At 43.1% G+C, this 16,499-nt stretch overlaps 1 protein-coding gene across 1 annotated transcript; it reads right to left on the reverse strand.

Moving 5' to 3' along the window:
* Positions 1–428: 428 nt before the first annotated feature.
* Positions 429–1,862, reverse strand: LOC118946026. The gene is made up of 2 exons (XM_036970065.1): positions 1,669–1,862; positions 429–972 (listed from the first exon to the last, which is right to left on the reverse strand). Exons 1-2 carry the CDS (start codon positions 1,860–1,862, stop codon positions 462–464), a joined length of 705 nt encoding a protein of 234 aa, XP_036825960.1. The 3' UTR covers positions 429–461.
* Positions 1,863–16,499: the final 14,637 nt, after the last annotated feature.

The raw sequence follows: 16,499 nt of genomic DNA on the forward strand, positions 1-16,499 counted from the left end.
ACAAGTGAATGTGAATGGGTAGATATATCCAGGTGGTGTAGCGGGTAGCGGTGGTGAGTTGATGGGAGTAAATAGGTGGATCCAATGGGGAAGCGGAATCCTCTGACGACCAGGCGGGAATGGGGTAAATGATCCGGGTGAGTAACTGAAGACAGAACAAACAGAGGTAAGTTCAAGGCAAGCAATACGTAACAAACAACAAAACAAATTCTATCCAACTTGAGGCTGATACTCTGGCACAACATACTGTTCATGGCTAACGATCCGGCAGGGAATGGATGTCAGGTCAGAGCTTTTGAAGGGGAGAGGTGATGATCAGGACAGGTGTGCAGATTACTGATGGGATACAGGTGCGGGTGAACATCGATCTCCCAACAAGCTAATTCGCCCGGCAACCAGACAGGGTACGTTCCAAGACACCGGAAACACACTCCAGGACAGAAACACAGGCAAACACAGACTCAGGAAGCGGGATTCGTGACAGTACCCCCCCTCCGACGAACGCCACCGGGCGGACTACCTGGAGCGCCAGGGTGCAGGCGGTAGAAGTCACGAAGCAGGTCGTCATCAAGGATCTGACGCCGAGGAATCCAACTCCTCTCCTCTGGACCATATCCTTCCCAATCCACAAGATATTGGAACCCTCGACCCCGCCGTCTGGAGTCCATGATGCGGCGCACCGTGTAGACAGGACCACCTCCGATCATCCGAGGAGGAGGAGGACGAGGAGGAGGGGGCAACAGAGGACTGAGGTGAACCGGCTTGAGGCAGGAGACATGAAAGGTGGGGTGTACTCGAAGCGTTAACGGCAATTTGAGTCGGACCACAGCAGGGTTAATGATTCTCTCCACCACGAACGGACCAATGAACTTTGGTGACAGTTTCCTCGACTCAGTCCGTAGAGGAAGATCCCGTGTAGCCAACCACACCTTATCTCCGATGGTATAAGCGGGAGCAGGAATACGGCGACGATTCGCCTGGATCTGATACCGGTCAGAAACTCTAAGGAGAACCTTCCTGGCCCGATGCCAGGTCCGGTGGCAACGACGAATGTGGGCCTGGACAGAAGGGACCGAAAGATCCCTCTCCTGAGAAGGAAACAAGGGAGGTTGGTGTCCGTACAGGCATTGGAAGGGGGACTTCCCAGTGGCAGATGAAGGAAGGGTATTATGGGCATACTCGACCCAGGGTAATTGAGATGACCAAGAGGTGGGATCAGAGGAGACAAGACAACGCAGCGTGGACTCCATCTTCTGGTTGGCTCTCTCTGCCTGACCATTAGATTGGGGGTGAAATCCAGATGTGAGACTGACTGTAGCTCCAATGGCCAAACAGAAGGATTTCCAGACAGCAGAGGTAAACTGAGGACCACGGTCAGAAACAATGTCACAGGGCAACCCGTGGACCCTGAACACCTCCCTAACCAGGATCTCAGACGTCTCAGTGGCAGAAGGCAGCTTGGAGAGGGGATCAAAGTGGGCAAACTTGCTGAATCTATCCACAATGGTCAGAATAACCGTGTTACCAACAGAAGAGGGCAACCCCGTGACAAAATCCAGGGCCAGATGCGACCAAGGTCGTCGGGGAATAGGTAGGGGGTGAAGAAGCCCAGAGCTGGCCCGATTGGTACTCTTATTCTGCGCACAAACAGGACAAGCGGCAACAAACCTCCGGGTATCTTCTCCCATGGCAGGCCACCAAAATCGTCTGCGCAGTAGCGCCATAGTCCGAGCAACACCAGGGTGACAAGCTATCTTGCTGGCGTGGGACCACTGAAGGACAGCAGAACGAACCGACTCAGGCACGAACAACCGACCCGGTGGACCGTTACCGGGCCCGGGCTGTGTCCGAAGAGCCGCCATCACCTTCTCCTCAATCCTCCATGTAACGGCTCCCACAACAACGTTCTGGGGAAGAATCGTCTCAGTCTTGGCCTCACTCTCCTAGGTCTTGGAGAACATCCGGGACAGGGCGTCCACCTTCCCGTTCTTCGACCCAGGTCGGAACGTCAGGGAAAAATTGAAGCGTCCAAAAAACAAAGCCCACCGGGCCTGACGAGAGTTGAGACGTTTAGCCGATTGCACGTAAGCCAGATTCTTGTGGTCAGTCCAGACCACAAACGGTTGCTCCGCTCCCTCCAACCAGTGACGCCACTCCTCCAAGGCAAGCTTCACAGCGAGAAGCTCCCGGTTACCCACATCGTAGTTTCTTTCAGCTGGAGAAAGATGACAAGAGTAGAAGGCGCAGGGATGGAGTTTACCGTCAGTGGAGCTACGCTGGGACAGGATGGCGCCCACCCCCACATCAGACGCATCCACCTCCACAACGAACTGACGGGAAGTGTCAGGTTGAGAGAGAATCGGGGCGTTGGTGAATCGGCTCTTCAATTCTAGAAATGCTCGGTCTGCCTCAGGAGACCAACAGAACTTTCTGGTGCAAGACGTCAGTACAGTTAAAGGGGCGGCCACCCGGCTGTAATCACGGATAAACCTCCGATAAAAATTTGCAAACCCCAGGAATCTCTGGAGCTGCAATCTCAAACCGGGCTGGACCCAATCCCGAACCGCCCGAACCTTCTCTTGGTCCATCTTGATCTCTCCCCTGGAGATTATGTAACCGAGGAAGGACGTTGTGTGGGCGTGAAAATCACACTTCTCAGCCTTCACGAACAGACGGTTCTCCAATAACCGCTGCAGGACCTGCTTGACATGTTGAACGTGGCTAGAAAGCTCCTTCGAGAAGATGAGGATATCATCCAGGTAAACAAACACAAAAATACCAATCATATCTCTCAGAACGTCATTAACCATACTTTGGAACACAGCAGGAGCGTTGGTCAGTCCAAACGGCATCACCTGGTACTCGAAATGTCCCATTGGAGTATTGAACCCAGTCAACCACTCGTCCCCCTCTTTGATCCGAACCAGATGATAAGCATTACGTAAATCAAGCTTCGTAAAAACCGTAGCACCCTGTAAAGAATCGAAAGCCGAGCTCATCAAGGGCAGGGGATACTTGTTCTTGACCGTAATATCATTCAAACCCCGATAATCAATACACGGTCGAAGAGTGCCATCCTTCTTGCTCACAAAAAAAAACCTGCTCCCAGAGGTGATGACGAGGGCCGAATGAGACTTGCAGCTAGAGACTCCTTGATGTAGGTCTCCAAGGCCTCACGTTCAGGTCGAGAGATACTGTATAACCGTCCTTTGGGAAAGGCGGCTCCAGGAAACAGATTAATCGCACAGTCATAAGGTCGGTGGGGAGGAAGGGACTGAGCCTTCTGTTTACTGAATACTTCACCCAACTCGTGATATGTTTCTGGAACCAGGGACAAATCAGGAGGAGCACTGACCTGACTGGAAATGGCAGGAGAACAGGCAGTCCTAAGACAGTTAGCATGACAATCAATGCTCCAACTAGTTACCTTACCCGTCACCCAATCAAACGAAGGATTGTGTTCCTTCAGGCAGGGGTAACCAAGAACCAGAGGAACATGGGGCGAGGACAGAATGAAGAAGGAGATAAACTCTGAATGATTACCCGACAACAACATCTTAACCGGTTCAGTCCTCATAGTGATCCGTGCCAGACTACTGCCGTTCAGAGTGGTTGCTTCAATGGCTTCCGGCAATTGCTCCTTGGAAAGCCCCAGCTGTTCCACCAAGTCAGCATCAATAAAGCTGCCATCGGCACCTGAATCGATAAAAGCGTTCATCTCTAAGCTCCGATCCTTATTCATAAGGGTCGCAGGAAAACGGGGTCTGACAGGATTCTTGAGAGGTTGAATCTGGCTCGCTAAAATTCCTCCCAAAACTAGCGAGCCGGGCAGTTTAACGAGCGCTGTGGACAAGCGGAGATGTAATGTCCTGAGCTACCACAGTAGAGACAGCTGTTGGTCTCACGTCTACGTTGGCGCTCCTCCTTAGTTAGCCCGTGTCGCCCCACTTGCATTGATTCAGGCTCTGGTGGCAAGACCCCTCCACTAATCCCGTGTGGGGAATAACGATCAATACGTTCTGGTTCACTTCCTGAACCGAATGGTAACCGAGTTGCTGATTGATTGGATGGGCCCCACTGCTTCTCCCTCCTTCTCTCTCGGACTCTATTATCTACCCGAATAGATAACGTGACCAAGCTGTCTAGGTCACTAGGCTCTGGATAGGATATCAGCTCGTCCTTGAGTTGCTCCGACAACCCCTGGTAAAAAGCCGCTTGTAGTGACTCCTCATTCTAACCACTCTCCACAGACAATGTCCTGAACTCGATCATAAAGTCTGCCACACTGCGAGCTCCTTGGCGAAGAGTGAACAAACGTTTAGCTGCGTCCTTACCTCGGACTGGATGGTCAAAAAGCCTTCTCATCTCTCCCGTGAATTCCTGGTATGAAGCCATGCAGGTCCCCTGTCGTTCCCAAACGGCTGAAGCCCATTCCAGAGCTCTTCCACGCAGCAGTTCAATAACAAAGGCTATCCTAGCCTTGTCAGTGGCGTAAGAATGGGGCTGCAGATCAAACACTAACCCACACTGCATAAGAAACGAACGGCATCTTCCCAAATCCCCTTCATAGGAACCTTGGGTTCACGGAAGGAAACCGCATCAGGCACGGCAGGTGAGATGGGTGAAACAGGTGGTGAATGAATCGCCAGCAAACTGAGCTGATCCTGGATCTGTGTCAAGCTAGCAGATAATTTCTGGATTGCAACCGCTATCTCCTGTAGCGCCGTCTTGTGTTGTCCCAATGTCTTCCCCTGCTGGGTAATGGCATGGCAAACGGAATCCAGGTCCGCTGGGTTCATTCTTGGCCGGATCGTTCTGTCACGATTCTTCAAAATCGAACCCAGAAGCAGACCAGGACAAGGAGAGTAGAAAGAAGGTGAGTATTTATTTACAAGTGAATGTGAATGGGTAGATATATCCAGGTGGTGTAGCGGGTAGCGGTGGTGAGTTGATGGGAGTAAATAGGTGGATCCAATGGGGAAGCGGAATCCTCTGACGACCAGGCGGGAATGGGGTAAATGATCCGGGTGAGTAACTGAAGACAGAACAAACAGAGGTAAGTTCAAGGCAAGCAATACGTAACAAACAACAAAACAAATTCTATCCAACTTGAGGCTGATACTCTGGCACAACATACTGTTCATGGCTAACGATCCGGCAGGGAATGGATGTCAGGTCAGAGCTTTTGAAGGGGAGAGGTGATGATCAGGACAGGTGTGCAGATTACTGATGGGATACAGGTGCGGGTGAACATCGATCTCCCAACAAGCTAATTCGCCCGGCAACCAGACAGGGTACGTTCCAGGACACCGGAAACACACTCCAGGACAGAAACACAGGCAAACACAGACTCAGGAAGCGGGATTCGTGACAGTTACGGAACTTTTGGACATTTCGTCACGTTATAGTGGACGCGCTTTGTGACTTTGGAATTGTTTACCAAAGGCGCTAGCCAAAGTAGCTAATTGGACACAAATAACAGACATTTTCGAACAAATAAAACATTTATTGTGGACTTGGGATTTCTAGGACTGAATTCTGATGAAGTTCATCAAAGGTAAGGAAACATTTATCATGTATTTTCTGGTTACTGTTGACTCCAACATGGAGGCTAATTTGGCTACTGTTCTGAGCGCTGTCTCAGATTATTGCATGGGTTGCTTTTTCCGTAAACCTTTTTTGAAATCTGACACAGCGGTTGCATTAAGGAGAGGTATATCTATAATTCCATGTGTATAACTTGTATTATCATCTACATTTATGATTAGTATTTCTGTTGAAACGATGTGGCTATGCAAAATCACTTGATGTTTTTGGAACTAGTGAATCTAACGCGCCAATGTAAATTCTTTGGTATAAATATGAACTTTATCAAACAAATCATGCATGTATTGTGTAACATGAAGTCCTATGAGTGTCATCTAATGAAGATAATTCAAGGTTAGTGATTAATTTTATCTTTATTTATGCTTTTTGTGAATGCTATATTTTGCTGGAAAATGGCTGTGTTTATTGTGGTTTGGTGGAGACCTAACATAATCGTTTGTAGTGCTTTCGATGAAAGGCCTATTTGAAATCGGACACTTTGGTGGGATTAACAACAAGAATAGCTTTAAAATGATATAAGACACATGTATGTTTTAGGAATTGTAATTATGAGATTTCTGTGGTTTGAATTTGGTTCCCTCTATTTTCACTGGTAGTTGTCATATCGATCCCGATATCGGGGTTGCAGCCATAACAAGTTAAATAAAGGTGAAATAAAACATTTAAAAAAACTAAATTAACATTTCCTGAATTGCAGGAAAGTTCTCCTGCAACAGGGTGATTAAATTAAGACCTTACATCTGAATGACACAGCTCAATTCAGCACTCAGTCAGCTCAGAACATTTCAATAAAGTTCCCTCCTCTTGTTCTCCCGACACAGTGGATACATTCCTTATGTTATATTGATTACTGTCCATGGCATAATATTTACCCTTGCACTGCATACACACATGCATATCATAATTCATTAGCTTCTGCCGAAGCAGAATAGAATAGAATAGATTCTTTAGACTGTCATCTATGTGCTAAATGTAAAACTCACAAGGCTGAAGTGAACAGCTTTGTTATGACTTGACAGATCAGCTGGTCACACCAACGGAAGTGTAAATAGATTAATGCTTTGTCACAGATAGACAGAGAAAGATGTTTGTTAAATGAATGTGACCACTGAAATAACACCCTCCTGAGACGTCACACAAACAAGGAACAGATTCATGTGCATCTAGTTTCATTATTTTCGAGGCTTTCAATACACATCCTGCCAAGATGGCATTCAAATCCATTAAAACAATGTCAGTGAGTTCAACCAGTCCATCAATGCAGGCTTTGTTTTCAGGAACACTTGGTCTGATTGAGATTATACTCTTTAAAATGATGTACTTGTGAAGAGACCCCTGCGGTAAGGAAACTGAAGGCAGTTGTTGTTTTATTTTCTAAATGGTGCGGTCCGGTAGTCACACTTGCTGCATTTTTTTTGTATTCAAGCATATTTTAAATACCCCAGTGAAACACTGAGTGTTTGTGATAAAGATATTGCTTTTTATATCTGAAGCCCATTCAACTGTAAAGGTTGAATTAAGAATTTGACGAGATTGCTTCTGACAATGCACAATTTAGCGGAGTATCCTTGCTCCTGTGTTTCCAGAATGGTTACTAGTAATGTTTTAAAGGTCACTTCTAATCCCCTTTTGTAACCTCATCCAGATTGGATCTATATTGTCACAGCAAAAATAATCCTGCAGAAACAGGATATGAATGTTTAGTCCATAATATTGCTTGATCGGTGGTTAGTTTATTAGCTGGCCAAACGTTCTCAGCAACAAAAGAGTGATCAAATTAAGATCCTACATCTGACCACTACGGACGTGTTTTTGTGTTGGACCTCCATTTCCTGTATACATACATACATACTGTATATATACATACATAAAAACATAAATACATACCTGCCAAGTTACCAAGCACAAAGAATTACAATTTTAACGTAATTTTTATACCCTTTATTTTGGGAGTAGAAAACATAAATCATGTATATTTATGGGTTTTGAAAGGTTATCTCAGTCATCCAGTATAAAAGGTGTAACCCCCAAAAATGGTATTTTCTGTGCTCCGTAACATCAATTCGACAGAACTGCATAAAATAACATCATTTTTTCAGCAAAGTGAGTAACATAATTATATACTCTATTATACAGTTGAAGTCGGAAGTTTACATACACTTAGGTTGGAGTAATTCAAACTCGTTTATCAACCACTCCACAATAAACAAACTATAGTTTTGGCAAGTCGGTTAGGACATCAACTTTGTACATGACACAAGTCATTCTTCCAACAATTATTTACAGACAGATTGTTTCACTTATAATTCACTGTATCACAATTCCAGTGGGTCATAAGTTTACATACACTAAGTTGACTGTGCCTTTAAACAGCTTGGAAAATTCCAGAAAATTATGTCATGGCTTTAGAAGCTTCTGATAGGCCAATTGACATCGTTTGAATCAATTGGAGGTGTATCTGTGGATGTATTTCAAGGCCTACCTTCAAACTCAGTGCCTCTTTGCTTGACTTCATTGGAAAATCTAAAGAAATCAGCCAAGACCTCAGAAAATAAATTTTAGACCTCCACAAGTGTGGTTCATCCTTGGGAGCAATTTCCATGCGCCTGAAGGTACCACGTTCTGTACAAACAATAGTACGCAAGTATAAACACCATGGGAACATGCAACCGTCATACCGCTCAGAAAGGAGACGCGTTTTGTCTCCTAGAGATGAACGTACTTTGGTGCCAAAAGTGCAAATCAATCCCAGAACAACAGCAAAGGACCTTGAGAATATGCTGGAGGAAACAGGTACAAAAGTGTCTATATCCACAGTAAAACGAGTCGACATAACCTATATCGACATAACCTGAAAGGCAGCAAGGAAGATGCCACTTCTCCAAAGCTGCCATAAAAAAGCCAAACTACAGTTTGCAACTGCACATGGGGACAAAGATCATACTTTTTGGAGAATTGTCCTCTGGTCTGATGAAACAAAAATAGACCTGTTTGGCCATAATGAAAATCGTTATGTTTGGAGGAAAAAGGTTTTCACAAATTCACTTTTAACAAGGAACACCTGTTAATTGAAATGCATTTCAGGTGACGACCTCATGAAGCTGGTTGAGAGAATACCAAAAGTGTGCAAAGCTGCCATCAAGGCAAAGGGTGGTTCCTTTGAGGATTCTCAAATATAAAATATATTTAGATTTGTTTAACACTTTTTTGCTTACTACATGATTCCATATGTGTTATTTCATAGTTTTGATGTCTTCACTATTATTATACAATGTAGAAAATAATAAAAATGAAGAAGAACCTTGTAATGAGTAGGTGTGTCTTAACTTTTGACTGGTACTGTGTATATATATATTTTTTACTTTATATTTTTTTTACATAGCTGCCGAAGACTGAAGTTTTTAAAATGTGTAAAATAAGGTATGTTTTTATAACTCTTATCCCCTTGGAACAAGCCAAAACAATACTCATCTCTAAAACGGCAAAACATAGTCAAAATAATTTTGGAGCCAGGGCCACACGCTGGCTAAACTCAAAACAACTTATTGACTGCCCCCCCCCCCAACAACTTGGTTGACTGCCCCCAACCAAGTTGTTCTTACCACAGACGTCTGATTTCAAGAGGAAACTCCTGCAATATCCACATTAACTTTCCTCTTTGGATTTTCCTCAGTGGAATTTGTTTGATTGGGGCAGTCAAAGTCCGCAACGTCTGTCATGCTCTAGTACATTTGTCTGATTTGGCACATCTTAGAATAAACCCTGTTATTTTAAAAGCAGTGCAACAATTTCACCTTTTTCTTCCGTAGGCAAGTGTGCCAAAAAATACATCAAGGTTTTCTAGAATCTCTGAGTTACTCAACCGGCACAAGGTGTATTGGGCTTTCCTCGTACTCTTGAGGAAGACTATAGTCAATTGGGACAACAGTGGCCACAAGCAGAACATCACTACCGGTTTCCACTGACTTCGCTGCCCGATCGTAGCGGGTGAAGAATGGTTTCAACATGTTGACATTACACATTCAGGTTTTTCTCCTGTGCTCAGGTGTGGCAATGATGTAGTCCAGATTACACCTTTTTTTTAACTATGGGGTAAGGGCCTGGAAAGCGAGCCTGCAACAGTGACCCCAGAACAGGCAACAAAACCAGGACTTGGTCACCCACATCAAAAGTGCGGTTTCGGGCCTTTCGATCATACCAACCTTTAATTTTAGTTTGAGCCTTCTACAGATCTTCACTGGCAAACTGACAGGCGCCGTGTAATCTGTATCGAAAGCGCTAACGTGCTTCAACAGATAGATTTTTGTGTTTAAGGTGTCGCCTTAAAGTCATAATCTACTCACACATTCACTCACACACACCTCTCCTCTCCATCAGGCTTGGGGCATGCTATCAACACGAGTTGCACCTCCCATTGCCCCTCACACTTTCTCTCGCAAAAAAACAAATAGATTCAAAGCTGATCAAACTCTTTCAATTTGAGGATCGATATTTCTTTCACATAAGTTGTCTTCAAAATACTTGAGATTGTGATTTTTTCCGAGAAGGGTCATAAGGGAGATAAAGAACAACAAATGTAAAAATTTAGTATTGTGGTTGATATGCACTTTTATAACAGTATTACCATTTATAAAAAATCCAGAAAGATTGTGTTTTCATGATCCATATTAAGATTTACAGAGGTTAAAACGGCAAAGCAAACACATTGCACTCAGTGCTTTGAGCAGTGCTCTGCATAAAGAGCAGAGTGACGACCACCCTACTAAACCCAAGGTTAGTGCCTTAAAAGTTTGAGTAAAATGCCACTCACCTTGATTCTTTCAACGCTTGCCACAATTTTCCCTGCTACCACTTCAGTCATGGTGATCTGCCGCTGCTGTGCGAACTGTTCTAACATTCTCATATTCTTTGCTGATTCGAAGTGACTGTTGATTGTCGACTTTCTCTTGTTTCCAAAAACATTTGGAAATTGTTTCGCATGGTCTTTATCTGTTAGTTTTGTTGGCAAATGAGATTGATTTCTGTTCATTGTACTGCCTGTCAGCCATCAACAATCACCCATCATCTTCGCACGTGAATATGCTGACAGCCAGAGAGAAAAACTTTGTTGATGTGTGGTTGGGTTGGGCCATTTTCCACAGTAACAGTGCAGTAATTTGTCGAAATGGCGAACCCGCTTTTGATTGGACCCTTTTATGCGCTAAAAGTGCAGGGATCGGTCAAAACTGCGAGCTCTCGCATAATATGCGCTCATTGGTTGATTTTGCATTGAATTATCCGATCGCAGAATTGTGGAATCCTGGAGGGACTGAATAACCTCCAGCACTGCAAACAGCACCAGTTTTTCTCAATCTCAAAGCAGTAAGCTCTCAACATAGTCTTCAAAGTCTTATGACATCTTTCAAGAGCACCTTGAGACTCTGGGTGGGAAGCAGTAAAGGGGCAATGGATTATACCCAACTGTTGTAGCACTTGCTGGAACACCTTTGACATGAAATTAGGACCTTGGTCCGACTGCACTACCTGCAAATGTCCAAACGTTGAAAATAATTTCACAAGGGCCTACTGGGAGCTGTTTTTTCCCTTACTAGAATTGCCTCAGGGAATCTAGTAGCAGTACACGTAATAGTCAAGAGAAACCGATTACCACTCTTTGCTTTGGGCAAAGAAACAACACAGTCCACCAGAACCCTGCTGAAAGGTTTGTTAAAAGCAGGAATAGGCTGCAAACATACAAACATACAGCTTGGTTTGGTTTACCCATCCCCTGGCAAATGCGACAAGATTTACAGTAAGCCATAACATCCTGTTTCATACCAGGCCAGAAGAAGTTAAGCAAGATATGGTCATGCTTTTTATTTTACATTCATGGGCTTATCAACACTAAAGATAACAATTACATTTTTTTAAAACAATGACAACACTAGGTATTCTCTTGTGGAATTTGAAAGGCTAATAGTCCTATCAAACATTCCGGCTGTCTTGATATTCTAGCTAGAAACACACAAAACGACATAGAATTAAGAACCATCTGTGACCCCATCTCTGTTCTATCTCATGTTCCAACCAAGGCTCTCCAACATATGCCCTCTGATTACTGCCTCATTTGGGCTCCTGAGTTGCGCAGTGGTCTAAGGCACTGTATCCCAGTGCTAGATGCATCACTACTGATCCTGGTTAGATCCTGGGCTGTATCACAACCAGCCATAATTGGTAGTCCCATAGGGTGGCACACAATTGGCCCAGCTTCTTCCGGGTTAGTGTCTGGCCAGGGTAGGCCATGATTGTAAGTAAGAATTTGTTCTCAACTAACTTGCCTAGTTAATTTACGGTAAATAAGAATAATAATAACAATTGATGCTTGGCGAAATCATAACCCTAAAGCAAAATAGTATACTTTCTATTCAAACAGGCACAAAACATTCTCCCGAATCAATTTGATACTATTATCTACACCTGTATTTTCTTTAATCAAGAATATAGAATAAAAAACCCAGTGACATGTTGCGGCTACAACAACATTCATCAGGGTGTTGTAGCAGCAACGCATCAGTGTTTTTTTTATTCGTGCCATGCATAAGCTGTAAAGCAATAAAAACGTTTACATTTTCCTCTACATGAGAGTTCCTTGATTACTTTTGGATGTTTGTTTGCACAAAGGCTTTTCCGCCATTGTTCACTATCCAGCATCAACTTAATTCCATGATCAAAGAGCACCTCATGGATTAACTATAAACCAAATAAGTACTCCCCTCCTTTGTCTCAAGAAAATATACATTTGAGCATTTCTGATCACCTTACTACAAAATCCTGCTTTCTTTCTGTGAACAATTTGAAACTGAATTGAATGTATTCATAATTATTGACATAAATTCAGTCAGATTTAAAAAAAACTCATATTTTAAGTTTTTCTTGAAAACAATGCAACTGCATTTGCATCCGGACTGAATAAATCACAATTAAAGAAGGTATCAGAATTGGAAAAGTTGTTAATGATATTAGAGCATTCTCAACAAACATTTTTTTCAGACCAGGTAGTGACTACTCTCTCCAAAGTCAAGACAGAACTAAATGTATTAATAGGACAGAGAGCAGAATTTGCCATCCATTGAGTTAGACTCAACCATGGTAATGGACCCAGACGGCTACTGGCTAAGAATCAGGTGAAGTACTATCATAACACAAATGAATCAAACAAAGATTATCCCTTTCTATAAAGAATTGTCCACCTCTGATTGTAATTCCACACCAAGCCAGATTGATTCCTTTTAAAAAGAAAGCCTGCTTGCTGGAAGGCCAAATCTCTCTCCATTATCCTCCTTCTATTACATATCTTACACGCTTCATCGGAAACCAAATCTCCTTGGGCAGTTCTATCTATCGACACAGAAATAGCTGTTGATAGACTAGAATGGGCATATCTTTGGATGGTTTTGGAACATATGGGACTTGCCTCCAATTTCATTAATATGATTACAAAACTATATGCCAATCCCTCTCCCACTGTAATAACAGGCTATACCTGCTCTGTTCTGTTCTGAAGAACCAGATGTAGCAGGCAAGGTGATCCCATCTCACCTCTGCTATTTTTATTGTTTATGTATTCCCTGGCCCAGGCAATTCGACAACCCCCCCCCCAAAAAAATACCAATATCTCTCAATCGTGTCACACCGCCGATAACTTCCTTTAGCTGGACAATGTATCTCAATCCCTCCCAAATGCCTTGAAGACCATAGACAAATTCAACTCCATCTCTACTGATGGAATTTCAATTGTTACCCATTTAAAATATTTGGGAAAAGATACATTTAGATAAAACCATTGGCAGAAACATTAACATAAACCTCAAATCAATTCAATCTGACCTCAGAAGATGGACTAACATCCCAGTTGCTTTAACCGGCAAAATATCTATTTTAAAAATAAATATATTGCCACGGCTGAATTGTTGTAGTTTAATGCTTCCCTTGTCTCCCCCTTCTGGCTATTGGGAAAAATCCATAGTGCGGTTTCGAAGTGTATATGGCAAAGTAAGCACAAATAATAAAAAATTAACAAACATACAAAGAGGGAAAGATGTAGGAAGGCTATCCGTACCTACTTTAAATTGTATTTTCAAGTGCTAGCATTTCATCCTATCCTAAATTGGTTTAGACATGATTCTTCCGCTCCCTTGCTGAGTATAGAGAGAAATACAGTGTCTCCTATTGCCCTTGTATAGGTGGTCTTCACTGATATATCCCTTGAATGATGTACACTATGCTTTGGTCTTATTATTGCTCACACAATCTTCACTTGGCGCAAAATTGTTACCCGTTTCAAGAAACTAGGCGTATGTCGCGGGTCATTACTTACACTTTTTTTAATCATAATTTGATTGCTTTTCTGATTTCCGTGACCAAGTTACCTGCTGCTAGCTGGACAAAATGCTATGCTAGGCTATCCATAAACTTACACAAATGCTTGTCTAGCTTTGGCTGTAAAGCATATTTTGAAAATCTGAGATGACAGGGTGATTAACAAAAGGCTAAGTTGTGTCTCAATATACACTTGTGATTTTCATGAATAGGAATATTTTCTAGGAATATTTATGTCCGTTGCGTTATGATAATTACTGTCAGTCGATCGATGATTACGCTCCCGGACTCGGGATGGGAGTCAGTAGAGGTTAAGAACAAAGACAGCCTACTCCTTCCTCCCCATCGGGGGATTGAACCCCGCTCTCCTGTCCGCATGATACAGGGATTATTTAACTAAATAGCCCAGTAATGTACTACTATAAAATTCTTCTAAAAAATGCCCTCTGATGGTCAAACTAGCAATAACTTTAGTAACAGAAAAAAATAGCTGACAATTAAATGACGTGCCACAGAACTCTGCAGCAGCACGCAAGGTGTGCCGCAGTATAACGCAACTTTTAAAGGAGGAACCACTGTACATATAGATCGTAACGTAATGTTAGCTAGCGAGCCAGCCAACTAATGTCAGCTAGCTAGCTAAAAATAAGCTTAATTATTTTTATTATTTTGTTTAGACATGTTGCTATCTAGCTAAACAATGAACCATAATCCTAATCCATAGAGTACTGGCAATTCAAACCAATTATCATAGCTAGCTAAAGTTAACCAAATCGGTTCAATGTTAGCTAGTTAGCTAACACTAAGCCTTAACTTGCAATGAAAACTTTGACAAAATTATAACGTATAACGTTAAATGGATGAATGCTTCAACCTCTTTCATTAAATAAGACATCCTGTGTTTTTTCTTTTTTATTGGTATAGCTTGCTTGGTTCGTTGTTGTGTTCTGTCACTCTGGTTCACACTGACTGTGCAAAATGCCATAAAAATCATCTTAAGCTTTAGCCCCCATCCAAACTCTGACCATTTTACTCTCATTTTACTGTTTTCATGTTATCCAGAATGTTGGTGACTGTAACTGTGCTCCTGGCAATAATTTAATTACTCTTTTTTGCCGACGTTTACTGACACCCGCCATATTCAACCAGTGTTGAGCTTTCGTAAATTCATCAGTTATTCTGTGCTCTGGCTCACTCAGACAAGAGTGCTCTGAAACAGTTGTTGCAGTAACATTCACTTGAAATGCATACTTGCATACAGAGTATTTTGTTAAGTTTTAATGCGCAATCAATAAAAAAAAAAATCCACATTAGACAGGACTATCCTACACATACTGACCAGCTCAAATTTCCTGAAGCATGCTATTTGTCAGACCAATCCAAACTCATCTCTCGGCATGTCCAGCCCACTCCTTGTCTCAGCCAATCATGGCTAGCGGGAGGGTTGCTGACTTTATCTGTGGCTTAACCAACTAGGATCACAAGAACGGTGAGCAAAAATCCCAGAACCACACAGGGGACCTAGTGAATGACCTGCAGAGAGCTGGGACGAAAGTAACAAAGCCTACCATCAGTAACATACTACGCCGCCAGGGACTCAAATCCTGCAGTGCCAGATGTGTCCCCCGGCTTAAGCCAGTACATGTCCAGGCCCGTCTGAAGTTTGCTAGAGAGCTCTCTGACCTGCAGAGAGCTGGGACCAAAGTAACAAAGCCTACCATCAGTAACATACTACGCCGCCAGGGACTCAAATCCTGCAGTGCCAGACGTGTCTCCCTGCTTAAGCCAGTACATGTCCAGGCCCGTCTGAAGTTTGCTAGAGAGCATTTGGACGATCCAGAAGAAGATTGGGAGAATGTCATAGGGTCAGATGAAACGAAAATATAACTTTTTGGTAAAAACTCAACTCGTCGTGTTTGGAGGACAAAGAATACTGAGTTGCATCCAAAGAACACCATACCTACTGTGAAGCATGGGGGTGGAAACATAATGCTTTGGGGCTGTTTTTCTGCAAAGGGACACGGACTGATCCATGTAAAGGAAAGAATGAATGGGACCATGTATCGTGAGATTTTGAGTGAAAACCTCCTTCCATCAGCAAGGGCATTGAAGATGAAACATGGCTGGGTCCTTCAGCATGACAATGATCCCAAACACACCGCCCGGGCAACGAAGGAGTGGCTTCATAAGAAGCATTTCAAGGTCCTGGAGTGGCCTAGCCAGTCTCCAGATCTCAACCCCATAGAAAATCTTTGGAGGGAGTTGAAAGTCCGTGTTGCCCAGCAACAGCCCCAAAACATCACTGCTCTAGAGGAGATCTGCATGGAGGAATGGGCCAAAATACCAGCAACAGTGTGTGAAAACCTTGTGAAGACTTACAGAAAACTTTTGACCTCTGTCATTGCCAACAAAGGGTATATAACAAAGTATTGAGATAAACTTTTGTTATTGACTAAATACTTTACTTCTCATTTTGTCTGTCATAGTTGAAGTGTACCTATGATGAAAATTACAGGCCTCTCTCATCTTTTTAA

Source organism: Oncorhynchus mykiss, chromosome 31 (assembly GCF_013265735.2).
Source record: "Oncorhynchus mykiss isolate Arlee chromosome 31, USDA_OmykA_1.1, whole genome shotgun sequence".
NCBI classification, from domain to species: domain Eukaryota; kingdom Metazoa; phylum Chordata; class Actinopteri; order Salmoniformes; family Salmonidae; genus Oncorhynchus; species Oncorhynchus mykiss.